This window comes from Panthera leo, chromosome D1, assembly GCF_018350215.1.
Source record: "Panthera leo isolate Ple1 chromosome D1, P.leo_Ple1_pat1.1, whole genome shotgun sequence".
Taxonomy (NCBI): Eukaryota; Metazoa; Chordata; class Mammalia; order Carnivora; family Felidae; genus Panthera; species Panthera leo.
The window spans coordinates 48,826,625-48,841,635 of NC_056688.1; the positions used below are offsets into that span (position 1 = coordinate 48,826,625).

The 15,011-nt window shown below is 42.3% G+C and overlaps 1 protein-coding gene across 3 annotated transcripts in view; it reads left to right on the forward strand.

Moving 5' to 3' along the window:
* The window catches only part of LOC122201112 (disks large homolog 2-like), a 1,368,059-nt gene that overhangs the window by 1,291,181 nt on the left and 61,867 nt on the right, over window positions 1–15,011 (forward strand). For all 3 annotated transcript variants that reach the window (XM_042907026.1, XM_042907024.1, XM_042907025.1), the window contains one exon: window positions 14,266–14,442. In XM_042907026.1, the coding sequence (XP_042762960.1) occupies window positions 14,266–14,442 (177 nt within the window). The remainder of the gene's footprint in view (window positions 1–14,265; window positions 14,443–15,011) is intronic.

The following is a 15,011-nucleotide window of genomic DNA, read 5'->3' on the forward strand; positions in this document are numbered from 1 at the left end:
TTCTTGCAGCTTTCCATGTCTCTTTGCAGCAGGCACCATGTTGCAGGAGTTTTAAATGTGTTACCTCATTTAATCTCAACAATGTCTATTAGGCAGTATTTTAATCAGTTCAAGCTGCTACAACCATGGATTGGGTGGCTTATAAACACCAGAAATTATTTCTCATGGTTCTGGACACTAGATGTCTGAGATCCAGGTAGGGTTTTGGGGTGAACCCTCTTCCAGGTTCCAGACTGCCATTGTACTCTCCCATGGCATTGTACCCTCCCATGGCAGTGTACCCTCCCATGGTAGAGAGAAAGAAAAAGCAAACTCTTTTATGATTCTTAAGGGCACTAATCCACCTTCATGACCACACCCAATCCTAATTACCTCCCAGAGGCCCCACATTCCATGATAAGGTTTCAACATATGAATTCTGTGGGGACACAAACATTAGTTTATAGCAGGCAGGAATTAGTCTTTAATTTACACGAGAATCTGTTCATAAGAAACAAAATTTAAACATTGCCTATAGCCACAGCACAAGTAAATGGCAGAGCTGGGAAGTGTCCCATTGTCCTGTTACCTGGCATGTAGTAGGTGTTCAATAGACTATGAATGAATGGATGGACTTACACTAGGCATACAGAAAATGCCCCAGCTTGAAAACATTAGCACTAAACAGTTGTGCTATTGGAGTAAATGCTACTAATATTCACAGAAACTATAAAGACTAAAAGCATAGACATTAATATTCTGGATATCATTAGTTCCATCTTCTTTCCCTAAATTCCTAAACTACTCACAAGAGCTGGGGCATTTCCTACAGGCACATCATTCAACTAAGCAAAAATGCTGAACAGAACTCTCCGTAAGCAAGTCAGGTTACAGCCCAGCATTTGGCCTGTCAGCACTTTCTGAACAGTCACTGAACAGAGGATACTACAGGGGGTTATTTAAAAGAAAAATGTGTACAGGAGAGTAAAAGTTGGGATGACCCTATGTGACCCATAATGTATGACAATAAGAGCAGCTCATGATCTGATCTGAGGGCTTTTTAATCCATAATTCATTAATCCTCACAAGAGCCTGTGAGACAGTTCCTACACTTTCCAGTGAATCTAAGTTGTCATTGATTGTAAGATGCACTCTGCACATCCCAAGAAAGGAGAGATATTGTCAATTAAATTATGAGATGGCGCTGATGGTAAGATACAATGCATCCTAACTGTAGAGAGATGGAAATGAAAAAAGGTACATCTTAAAATTGATAAAATATAGTATTTTTAATCCCATTTTACAGATGAGGTAACCAAAAGAGACTTGAAGAGATGAAGTAATGTTCCCAAGGTCACACAGTGTGGGTTCTGAATTCAGTTCAATTCCATTTAGCCTTGTGTTGTGAGCACCTCCTGCTCCATGCTCCATTCAAGAGATACACAGATGAATGAGACTCTGTCCTAACCCTCAGGAACTGAGAAGTCTAGAAGAGAAAACAGATCCACAGCAAACCAAGTAAAATGTAGCCTGCTGAGTGCAAACACAAGACCTTGTATGAGGTAGCAACCTGGCACAGAGAAGGAATAGGCTCAGCCTATCTCTGGATAGACTCAGACAGGAGTTGCAGAGAAAGTTATGAGTTTCATAGAAAGGATTGAAATTTACAAAATTCTTGTTTCTATCTAGTTAGTGCTTTGACTTTTTAAACAATGTTAAGAAAAATTCTTGGCTGAAAAACTCCCCCTGCATGGTGTGAGTTGTGACAGAGCATCTGAGAGAAGGGAAGGTTTTCCATGGCCCCGCTCACATGCCTGCTTCCAAAGAGAGGCAGGAAGCAGGAAACACTGAAGGAAGAAGCAGAATCCCCAAGGTGTGAGATGACTGTTGTTAGAGATGAGGTTCCCATAGGAGAATGCCTGAAGGACACACCTGCTCAGTTGGGTGGGGTGGGTAGGTGTGCTGCTGCCTCTCGGCTAGTAGATCTGGGAGAACTATCCATTCATCAGCATCTTTCTGAGCACCTGATGGGGGTTCCTGCTCTATGATCCTGTAGCCTCCCATACTAATTCATATGATAGCACATATTGCACTGACTTCTAACTATATTTGGGTTCTTTGCACTGACTTTTCCCTCTTCTTAAAACACTGTCCTCACATATCTTCATGACTAACTCCCTCACCTCCTTCAAGCCTTGCCTCACCTGTCTTTCAGTGAATCCTACCTTGATCACCCCCACCCACCCAAAAAATGCAACCTTCACCACTACCACAGTTCTACCCTGTCTAAAAATCCTGATACCCCTTACTCTGCCCTATTTTTTAACCTTTTCCATAGCAAGTATCAATTCCTGTTATGCTGTGTGGTGATTTCCATGGCCTCTCATGAAAATATAAGTTCCATGAAGGCAGAATTTTTGTCTGTTTTCATTCACTGATAGACCCAAAGCTCCTAATATCATCATTGGTACATGCTTGATAAATATTTGCTGAATGAATAAATGAATATGTGAGTAGCTGAATAAATATGCCCTTACCTCTATTCTCAACCCAACATTAAGATCCGTAAGAACAGGAACCAAGCCCCTTGTTCATTGCTGAGTCCTCAGCAAATAACACAGTGATCGGCATATAGGAGGCACCCTGTAAATGATAGTGCATTAAATGACTACTATCTCATATCCATAAGTGGAAGTTAAATTGCATCCTGAACTCACTATTTTTACCTGGATGAGAATGGAACCATCTTCTATCTTATGTGTCCTCATTCAAAAAGTGATAATGGGAGCATTTATGGACATAGGAGAGATTTTGAGGTGACTTTTTCCCTAATTCTGGGTCATCCTTTCCCTCAATCCAGGCCTGTTGTTCCCATCCAGTTTTCTGAAAACTGGTAGACAAAAAAGCGAGCTCAGAAGTTTGTCCAAATGTCTGGTTTCGTGATATATGAATTTCATTACCAACCCTGATACACTACTACTAAGGATTTGGAGTAGTCATGTCAAATGTTCTTGGATGTCTTTCTCCCCTTTTCCATATGCTCATGAGAGAAATGAACTTTTTCCAATATCTCTTCTAAACCAGGTGGCAAGCCAACTGATCTTACTTGTCAGTCAGTAAATACTTAAAGTGTTATTGGAAAGCAGAGGTAGGCTTGCTTTGTTTGTGCTCTAGTGAGCAACACTAGAAAAAAGGGATGGAATTTACAGGAAAGGAATTTAGACTTTAGACTCAGTTAACAAATATTGAGAGCCTACTAGGTTCTAAAATGTCTTATATGTGTAATTCTCATAAGGACTCTATTGGACAGGGATCTTGTCCCTCCTTTTGCATCTTTGGAGACCCAGGGACAGAGATGAAAATCACACAGCTGGTTAAATGGCAGAGCTACTCGTTGAACCCAAGACTATCTGATTGATATACATTTTTAGCTTGGATCAGAAACAAAAGCCTGCAGTCAGGGCTCTGTCAGCCTTTATGCAATATCTTGATTAATATATTTTGATTGCCTGATAAACAAGGCCAGAACATAAAAGCTTTCAGAACTGTCATAAAGCCTGGGCTATTCATCTTGGCCATGTTCCCTTTCCCATATTTCAATTTCCGAGTAGCTGGCTGATGGCATTTGGGGGAAAAGACAATGGTTTTAAGATGATTAATTTTTACAGCCTCAACTCAACCCTGAAATCTGAAGTACCATCCGCCATGGTCTGTGGAGCCCTGCCTTTGGGCAGGTTCAGACTTGCCTCTGCTTCCCTCAGATGAGGTCCTGTCAGTTGGGACTGCCATGTAAACCAACCTGACAGATTGCTAGGACACCCTGAGAGAGAAAGCAGGCTGGAGTGGGACCCGTCCCTGGAGCTTCTAATGATTACTTGTCTGAAATGATCAACACAGTGGCCTCCGGACACAGGAAGTCTGCTCACACTGTGTCCCTAAGGCATGGAGAGCACTGATGACTCAGGAGAGACTGAGAGAGAGAGAGAGTTGTTGACCCTGGAAGTAATGCTTCTTCCCTGATTATCATCAAATTGCCACAACTGTGGAGAGGCCCAGGCTGTAAGGACCTCTCATTGGTGCCCAATTAATTCCATCTCCAGTCATGACAGTGACTGCCTGAACCATTGGGTACAGTAGAAATTGACAGTTTCCCAATATCCTCCAAACACAGAAGGAAACAGTCTGGCATGATAAGAACAGCATCTTTTTGTTTGTTTGTTTTAAGTTTATTTATTTATATATTAGGGGGGTGGATGGAGAGAGAAGGAGAGAAAGAATCCCAAGCAGCCTCCACGCTGTCAGCGCAGAGCCTGATGTGGCTCCGTCTCAGGAACTACGAGTTCATGACCTGAGGCAAAATCAACAGTTGGATGCTTAACCAACTGAGACACTCAGGCAACCCGAGAAGAGTATCTTTCCAGAGGACAAACCTGCCTTATAAGGTTATTAATGATCACATGGCATAACCCATGTGACACCACAGTGCATTTTTACCCTTCTATAAAATGGAATAATGCCTGCACTTTAAGGAGTATCTATGAATCATGGATACTAAATACCTAGACCAGTGCCTGGCACATTGTAAGTCCTACCGTGTTCAGTAATCACTCAAAGACAGCGTCTTAGTGCTCTCTTGGCAAGGACTGACAGAAGCTAATGTGTTATCCACTAAGACTGTTCCACTGGTGGATTCAGCCACCCTTTTCACCATGGACAATTAATTCATTATTGAAATAGATGGGAAATTAAGTGGCCACAGTAGACTTCAGTCGGTCTGGATATGATGACTGATCCACAGGGGTATGTATGTTATGGCTCCTCGAGGAGACATGAAAAGTAGTCTATACAGAGCTGTGTGTTGCCTTCTTCCCTGAGATGAACATGTTCTGACTTGAGAGACAGGAAAATTGCACAGATCTTCATCGTCCTAAGAAAGATAGGGAGCCCAATGCCAGATGCTGCACAGGCTTTTCTTACCTATTGTTGCCAATTGTACCTGCCTTCTAGGAAAGAATGTAAACAACTGAATCCCAGGAATTGCTCTATGAGAAGAATAGGTGACAAATTTAATAACAAAAAATAACTTTTATTGGACATCTGCTTTGTGGTAGACCCTGGGGATAGGATGAATATGAGCCTCTCCTTCCCCCCATGCATATACAAATTAGAATTTGCAAAGATTAAAAGTCACAATACAATGTGATATAAGAGCATATGAGAGGGGTGTTTAACTCCCAGTGAGGGTGTAGGGAAGGGAAAAGAGGTTCTAGGATTGGTGGAGGAGATGACACAGAGTAGTGATTTTCACAAAGCAAACACAATCCTCGGAGACACACATACTATCAGCCACATGGAAAGATTTTTTAATGTTAATTTATTTATTTTGAGAGAGAGAGAGAGAGGGAGAGAGAGCACGAGCCAAGGAGGGGCAGAGAGAGAGGGAGAGAGAGAATCCCAAGCAAATTCCATGCTGTCAGAGCAGAGCCCAACACAGGGCTCGAACTCACAAACTGTGAGGTCATGACCTGAGCCAAAATCAAGAGTCGAACACTTAACTGACTGAACCACTCAGGCGCCCCCAGCCACGTGGAAGGTTAACCTGAGTCCCCAACAGTGCCTTGCTAGACAAAGGCATAGAATATAATAGCTGAAACGTGCTTCAAGAAGTGCTTTTGGCCTGTTGATTACATAGAAGCTGGAGCCCAAAGAGATAAAGAAATTTACACAAGATCATACAGTGAGATTACGTTGAAGCCAGAACCAGAGTCCTGCTTTCCTAATTCCATCCAAGCTTCTATCTACTTGCAGGGTGCCATCTCTATTTTTGAAACATTTATTAGATTCGTGAATGGGCAAATGAATGCTTTTAAGAAGGAAAAACTAGGGGCATCTGGTAGCTCAATTGGTTAAGCATCCAACTCTTGATTTTGGCTCAGGTAATGATCTCACTGTTCGTGGGTTCAAGCCCCAACTCAGGCTCTGTGCTCACAGTGCGGAGCCTGCTTGGGATTCTCTCTTTCCTACTCTCTCTCTCTCTGCCCCTCCCTCATGAATGCTCTCTCTCTCAAAATAAATAAACTTAAAAAAAATAAAAAGAAGGAAAAACTATTGGAAATGGCTGAATTTAAAAAATGATAGCACCTAAAGTACAGATCCCTCTGCTCCCAGTGCATATCCCTTTCCCACATCCCCCCAGTGGGAAAATGTTTTGAGAAAGTTTACTATATGTGTATTTTTATATTGTATTTTAAAAACACCGTATTATCATCTCCTGCCAATACTTGTAGAAATAACTCTCTCATTTTTATAGTAGGGAAGGGGTGAAATAAAGGAACTACTGGTTGGCAGTTAGTGTGCTAAAGACTTTTCCTATGTTGTCTCATTCAATCTCTCCAAATATGCTGAGACCTAGGAAAGATTAAACCCATTCATTGATAAACAAAGGCTCAGATTGATCCGCAGATTTTCTCAGCGACACTCAGCTAGAAAGAGGTGGACTCACTTGAGTGTGTCTTTTTACTCCAATGTCTACACTTTTTACACTATCCTCAGCTGCTTACATCAACAACGGAACACATCCACTTAAGTCAGGCACAGTGGGATGCAGCAGAGAGCAGACTTTATCTTCCGCTGTTCTTGTTCGTTCTCCTCCTGCACAGAGAGGTGAGAACCAAGTCTCCTCTAATCAAGCAGAAGCCTCAACTTCAAAAGACTAAGGAAATTGGGTCAAAGCACTCCACTTCGTGGGTCTTAAATTTGTCATGGAAACAAAGTCTTCTGTAGCCCAAACAAGTTCACAGCACAGAAGGAAGTAACCTACTGGTTGATTTGTTCAATTATTTTTTTTAAGTTTATTTATTTTTGTGAGAGAGAGAGAGAGAGAGAGCATGTGTGCACAAGTTGGGGAGAGCAGAGCAAGAAGGAGACATGGAATCCGAAGCGGGCTCCAGTCTCTGAGCTGTCAACACAGAGCCTGACGTGGGGCTCAAATTCATGAGCCAGGAAACCATGACTTGGGCCAAAGTCAGACACTTAACCAACTGAACCACCCAGGCACCTCGATTTGTTCATGTATAAAGCATCTACAAAGACTCTGTGCAGAAGCTGTACCTGGGAGCCTCTGACCTTCAATAGCTTTTAATCCAATAAAGGAGGTAAAACACATTCCCATTCAAGACTGGACATTGTAGGCTTTCCAAGAGAGGTGCAAGCAGAGTGCTTTACAACCTCAGAGAAATAAAAGGCTGCACTTCTGTGCCTCAGTCTCCTTATTTGAACATAAGAACAATAGTATTTATCTCATAGGGTTTTTGTGATAATTGGATAAAGTATAAGTGTTAACAAATCAAAGCCTTACGTTTTTTATCTGCAAAGTAGAAATCATCATACTTCTATTATAAGCTATTTACATGGATTCAGTAAGATAAAATTATGTGAAACAAAGGTACTTTGCACATGGCTGGCCAATAATAGGCATTTAGTGGGCTGTTATTATAGTTGTTGAGTAGTTGTTTTTATTCCAAAGAATCTTCAACAGGATCATCAAACTGGTAACCTTTGCCTTCTACCTGCCTTCTAGTAAACCATCTTCTTCCTTGTCCTCTGTTATTAGTTTTCTACTGCTGCTATGACAAATTACCTTCCTCCATCTTCGAATCTAGTAATGGCAGTCATGTACCCCTCATGTCACAGCTCTCTGACCTATTCTTCTGCCTTCTCTTCTACTTTTAAGGACTCGTGTGATTGGATTGGGCCCACCCAGAAAATCAAGGATACTCTCCCCATATTAAGACCTTTAACTTTGATAATATCTGCAAATCCCTTTTGCCACATAAGGTAACATATTCGCAGGCTCTGGGGATTGAGGTGTGGACATCCTTGCAAAGAAGGGGTTAGGGAATTATTTTCCCTACCATATTTTCGATAACCACAAGACACATCAAGTAATTTTTCCAGTTCTTACCGGCATGGTCCTGGGGTTCTCTTCACCCTTGTGATTCTTTGCTATACCAACCTTAAAGTGGGTCAGCCAAAATTCAGTCCTCTGAACAACACAGAGAACACATGTGCTCTTATGGTCCATGATTATTAAATATTACTGCAGTCTAAACCCAATAGAGAATACGGGTGGTTTTGATTGGAGAGGGTTCCTTGCAAAAACAACACATGGGTTGGTGTAGCAAGTCCACAAGCCTTAGAGTCAGACAGGGTTTTTGGGGGTGGAAGGGTTAGGTTTTTTGGGGGTGTTTTTGGTTTTTGGTTTTGGATTTTTCAACTGGTAATTAGGCTTTAGTTCAAGGCTTTTAAATATGGCAACTTGCTTTTAATAACATAAATGATGGAGGCAAACAGGTCTTGAATTCAGTCCTGCCCTATCACTTGCTAGCTGGTATGTCACTGGGCATATTGCTTAAGTCTATATTTCCTCATCTGCAGTACAAGGCTAATCCATGTACTGTGAGGCAGTTGTGAGAACTAACTGTGCACTCAGTAAACTACTCTTGCCTCTCCCCTCATGTCTAGTCCATGGTGTCATTATAAATGCAATCACCAAATCATGAAATCTCTGGAGATGAGGTCTAAGGACAACATTCCTTATCAGGAATTCCAGGCTCAATTCTACAGTCAGGAGCATGGGCTTGTGATTCAGACACATCTATCTATATTTGAATCCTGGTTCTGCTACTTATTAGCTTTTTTTCATTTCAGCTCCTTGGGTCTCATTTCCTTTATGAGATAAAAAAGGCTTACCTGGCAAAATTGTTGTCAGAATAATAACAAAGTGGAACTCATTCTGTGTGTGTGTGTTGGGCATTTCTCATGCGTCACTCTAGAGTGGTATCTTCATAACAATCTTTTGACTTAAAACCATCATTCTCTGCATTTCATAGTTGATGGAATGATGATCTCTGGTGAAGAGATCATCTAGGAAGTTAAGTAACATGCCCCAAATTCACAAGCAGGAATGGCAGAGTTGGGACATAACCTAGGTCTCTTCTCTCTCCAAAGCTTGGCATATAATCCAGATGCTGCCTTGCCTGGCCAGTACATTGGATGAGGTAAAAATATAGTCTTTCACACATTGTAGGCCACTTAAGAAGCACAAATTCCATCAATTGTCAGGTATCTCAGTCATGTGACACAGCCATGAGAATGAGCAGCTCTTCACTTCCCTTATTAGACTTCCCCAGTTGGCAAAGGGCCACCGCATGGTGAAATGCAGGAGGGGCAGGAGGGATGGGAGAGTCATTGCATTATTCCTGTCTAATTCTACTTGTCTAATGGACTTGTTAAAAGCACCCTGGGTGGAAAGTGTGAGTCTTAATGGCATTTTATAAAAGTTGCTCTGATGAATTAGCACATAAAACAAATTAAAAACAGCTTACCGCTTTTTAAATTAGGTGATGGGGCACTGTAACATTTTTCCCAGACATGAAGATCCATTAATATCCAAAGGAACCAGAAGCCACTGAAATGTATCAGCTGCTTGTTTTCAGGGGCCTGACAAGTCTGAAATCCATGTAATCCTAGAGCGGCAGATTGTCTGAGATAAACAGAACTCGGGAAGAACGTGTTGTGAGCCCCTTCTGCGAGGATACCTATGGCTGAAGGCAGGAGTGGGAAACCTTCCCTCCAGGATTCTTGGGAATTAGAACAGAGCACAGTAGATTGAATGTCTGGCCCGGTGAGGACCACCAGAACAGTCTCTACTCCCCTCCCTTACACATGAGGACACAGGCTTGAGAGAAGCGGGGCTTTCAAAGTTCTTCTGAAACATTTTCACGGACTGACACTGAGGGTCTACTCTGTGCCCAGTGCTGAACTGGACTCTGAGGTTGGAGAGATATTTTAGATGTTTTTTGTACACAGTCCACAAGACAGCTACTAAGGGCCACAGTCCCAGCAGATTCCCTGAGTCAAGGCCAGCACATTTTTCAGAAAAACAATTATAAGAGTAATAGTAACCACCATTTATTGAGCAATCACTAGTGCCAGGCTGCTGTTACAGTACTTTCCATATATTATTTTACTTAATCCTCACCACATCCCTTTGGGGTAGGTGCTGTTATTATGTGCCAGTTTTACAGTTAAGAAAACTTGGAGCCCAGAGAAGCCAAGTTAACTTGCTTAAAATTCACATGGTCAAAAAGTTGCAAACCCAAGCAGTCTCACCCTAGAGCCTGCCTTCTTGGCAGCCACCTGCCAGTTTTCCTGATGGCTTGACATCCAGAAAGAGCCTGGTGCTAAACCAGAGGTTCAAAGACCCTTAGGATTAAAAAAAAAAAAAAAACACTGTGATAGGGACACCTATCAGCTGAGCGTCCAGCTTAGGCTCAGGTCATGGTCTTGCAGTTCGAGTCCCAAATCGCTCGCTGTTGTCAGTGCAGAGCCCGCCCTGGATCCTCTGTCCCCCTCTCACTGCCCCTCCCTCACTTGTGCTCTCTCAAAAATAAATAAAACATTTAAAATTTGTTTTAAAAAATACTGGGACAAGAAGTGAGCAGTAAGGGAGCTTTGGGGATTTGGGGGGGAGGGTGGGAGGGGATAGTCAGCCCTGAAGGGAGGATAAAAACTCCTGGTACTGCTAAATTGTGAGCAAGACCAGAGGATAACAGGCTGCAAAACTGAGCCTCACAATGAAATGTCCAAGAACATGGATTTTGGAGCCAGACAGACCATATTCTAGGTGCAGTCTCCACCACATGTGTACATGTGACCTGGGCAGGTGCCCTACCGTCCTGAGCTTCCTTTCCTCATCTGTAAGATAAGGATACTAATTTTTACCTTCAGGTTGTTATGATGTCAAATAAGACAATGGATACAAAGTGCCAGGGCACCTAATATGAGCATAAGGAGTGGTAGCCATCATGGTTATTATCCTTGCCACCTTGTCACCACCTCTCAGGTTTCGGGGGAGGGGGTCATGGAGAACAAGTTGAAGAGCATTGTAGCAGGACTGTGGGTCAGGAGACCCAAGCTGCAGCCTGAAGTTGCTGACCCTAAGCCATGTATGCTGAGGTTAGTCTATCCCTCATCTGTAAAAAGGGGATAATGCTGTATCCATCATACATTCTTTGTCAGAATGGATTGAGTCACAAATGAGGTAGTGTATGTGAAACTGATTTGCAATCTGTAGAGTGTTGGGGACCCTCAAGAAAACTCCCAGGGTCGATGATTCACTGGGAAGGCTCACAGAACTCAGCATAGACATACTCAGGACTATGATTTATTACAGAAAAGGACACAAAGCAAAATCAGCAAAGGGAAAGGAGCTTGGGACAAAATCCAGAGGAAACTGGGCGCAAGCTTCCAAGAGCCTTCTCCCAGTGGAGTCACATGGGACATGCCTAATTCCTCCAGCAACAAATTGTGACAGCAGGTATAAATGTTGTCTACAAGGAAGCTTATTAAAGACTCAAAGTTCGGGGGGGGGGGGTTGTTGTTTTATTTTTATTATCTTTTTTTATGTTTGTTTATTTTTGAGAGTGAGAGAGAGAGAGTGTGTGTGTGTCTGTGTGTGTGTATGTGTGTGAGAGAAAGAGAGAGGGAGAGAGAGAGAGAAGGGGGGGGGTGGGCAGAGAGAGAAGGAGACAGAGGATCCAGATCTGAAGTGTGCTCTGTGCTGACAGCAGAGTCTGATGCAGGGCTCAAACTCATGAACCGTGAGATCATGACATGAGCTGAGGTCAGACACTTAACTGACTGAGCCAACCAGGCGCCCCTCACGGTCCAGGGTTTATATGGGGGACTGGTCATGTAGTCACCTTCTGCCTGGCACATACCACAATTCCAGATTCACAGAAGAAAAACAAATGTTCACCTTAAATGTTGTTTATACACAGTTTAGGCATGGTGAGCCATTCTTAATGGGAAATAGAACCAAAATCTAATTTCCCAGATGTCAGCCATGAGCCACCCTTGTAGGAAGGTCTTTTTAAGGATAGAAATCTTGGGGTGCCTGGGTGGCTCAGTCGGTTAAGTGTCCAATTTTGGCTGAGGTCATGATCTCACAGTTTGTGAGTTCAAGCCCCATGTTGGGCTCTGTGCTGACAGCTCAGAGCCTGGAACCTGCTTCAGATTCTGTGTCTCCCTCTCTCTCTGCCCCTCCCCTGCTCACACTCTGTCTCTCAATAATAAATAAGCATTAAAAAAAATTTTTTTTAAGGATAGCAGTCTCAAGCTTACTATGTTAACCCAGAGTAGAATCTATAGAAAGGATTTTTATGGATATCCACTCAAAGGGGACAGCGAAGAAAATAATACCAGTTGAAACTTGATGATTGTCACTATGTGCCAGGCATTGCTGTGCGTGCTCTATTTCACATGTATTACCTTACGTGACATTCCATCCATGCAACAATTTTATGATGGGGGTACTGTTACCATTGCTGTTGTCATCATAACTGTTATGTATGAGAAATCTGAGGCCTCAGGAAGGTTAAGTAGCTTGTGCAGAAAACCAGCTATATAACTGGTAAGAAGCAGTAGAATCAGGAAATGACCGTGACAGTGTGACCCCTGAGTCTATTCTTAACCGCTCTGCTACACGCTGCTACAGTGCACTCACCGTGAGCTGGCTGCCTCATATGTCTTATTAATGCTTATAGCAGCTCTGTCTGAAAGTAGTTATTGGACTAATTTTGCATTACAAAAACCTGTGGCTCATGAGTGTTAATTAATTTATGTCACACCACCCAGCCAGAGAAGTGACAGTGTCAGAAGTGGACCTCTGCCCTCTCTCAATCCCCTTTCACCTGGGTAGAGCTTTGCCAAAGTCTTCAGTAGGGAAGATGCAGATGGTCAAGGTGGAAATGAGTCATTCTGGGAACTTAGATGGAGAAACTCTCCTCCTATTCCATTACTTGGGTACAGAGTTCATGGAAGACAGAGCTGTGTTGCAAGTAATTCAGATTTTTCTACCGTATTTGAGAGTTCTATATGCTGTCTTCAGCTCTTTTTGGTTGCCATGACAGCAGATGTGACATTTCTTTCATGAGGAGAGGGGGGGAAAAGAAGGAGAAAGAAAAAGAACCATACTTGGTCCTCAGTGATCTTAGAAAAATCTGTTCCCCAGATCTATCTAATTTTGCTTGCATAGTGGTTATGCTCTAAGGAAATTCTCAGAATGGAATCAAAGGGAAATAAGCAGAGAGGTGGCAAAATCTGCTTCTCCTGAGAAATTGTATGTGTGCAGTGGTGGTTTGTGAGGGCAGGGGGATAGGAGAGGAGGTAGGCAATCTAAGACTTGAGACAAACTGTCAGCTACTTAAGGCAACACCTAGCTACTAAGGTCTTGGCGATCATTTCAATTCTATTTGCAATTCCCTTGCCCCACCAATCTATTCATATAAGAGTGTTCAGTTCAGCAAAGGGAACGTGTTCTTTAGTGAGGGAAATGTGGTACATAAGGCAAGAATTACAATTCAGAATGATGAATGCAGTGCTGAAGTAGGCTTAGCCTTCTGTGGAAGCAAAAAGATTTGTCTTATCCATATAATTTTGATCTATCTGTATACATACACATAAACATAGGAGTAATTATATTTTTATTGTTGCATTTTGACCACTTATTCATGTTATTTTATTAACCTCTGCAACCATTCAATTTGTTTTATTTTTTATTTATGCTTTTGTGGTTTTAATTTGCAGTTTATTTATTAAAAATGTTAATTCCTGTGCAATGAACATACAGGTTATATTAGTTTCAGGTTCACAATATAGGTATGGAACTGCAACCTTTCTACTTCAGTAATGGTCCAGTAGTCCAGTGGGTGGAAGGATCACAGTCGCCTATGGGTGGACACTTAAGTTGTTACCGTTTCTCCCTATTATAAAAGAAAGAGTTCTGTGAACTGATACATAAATCTGAGAGGATTTGTTCATAGCACAAAATGTTTCATTCACAAAGATGCCCATGTTTCTCTTCATTATTTCCTTCTTTTTAGTGACTTTTAAATTTCAATTGTAGTGGGAGGGAAAACATCTCAGGTGCTTCCACATCTCCCATTATCACCTTGCCACATATGATGGTCCCCAAGAAAGGAAGCAGTACCCCAGCTTTAGGAGTCTGTAGGGTGTCCCTGCAGCCTCCAAGGAGAAGCAGGAACCAATGTTGACTGGTGACCACAGCAGTGGGAATGTGGACTGCAGTCCTGGGAGTCAGGCCTCGGAGCTGGTATCAAATGGATGATGGATTCTCAGGGCAAGACTTGGTAATCGAAATGATGAATCCGAAATCTGTGCTCCAGAGGTTCTTAACAACGTTCTCTCTTGTCATTTCTACAGAGCCATGTTTGACTATGACAAGAGCAAGGACAGTGGGCTGCCAAGTCAAGGACTTAGTTTTAAGTATGGAGATATTCTCCATGTTATCAACGCCTCAGATGATGAGTGGTGGCAAGCCAGAAGAGTCACACTGGAGGGGGACAGTGAAGAGATGGGGGTCATCCCTAGCAAACGGAGGTAAGAATTGCCTTTTCTATTTCAGACTGTATGCTTTTCAGCTATCCAGGGAGTGAAAATAAGGGAAGATGAAGATAAGACAAACTGTTTATAAAATAACCATTTGAGTGGGATAGTCAGTCTGCAGGGAAATTGTCAGTGGTGACAGGTGACATGAATTAAGTATTCTTGTTCTTTTCATATTAGGGATTTACAAAAGCTGGTGACTCTGATAAGACATAAAGCAAGAAAAGGGATCTGCTTCCACCACCTCCCTAAAACATTTACCAGCATCCACATGTTCAAGATTATCTTATCAGCATGTATGCGGATTTAAACACTCAGAGGTGTTATTCCAGAGGTTCAGATTTACCAGATAGCTTTACAGAAAGGTCAGGTGAAAGCTACATAAAGTATGATTTACTAATCAAAGGTCCTAGCTATGTATTACCTTCAACTACTGATGGGGGAAAAATAAAACCCTTCATGCCAAATTCAGATGCTTGGAATGTGAGCTGTGGAACATCTGGGTGAGGCCTAAGACTGAGTTTATCACTTTTTTACTGTTTTCCTTACTCCTTTTCCCCACC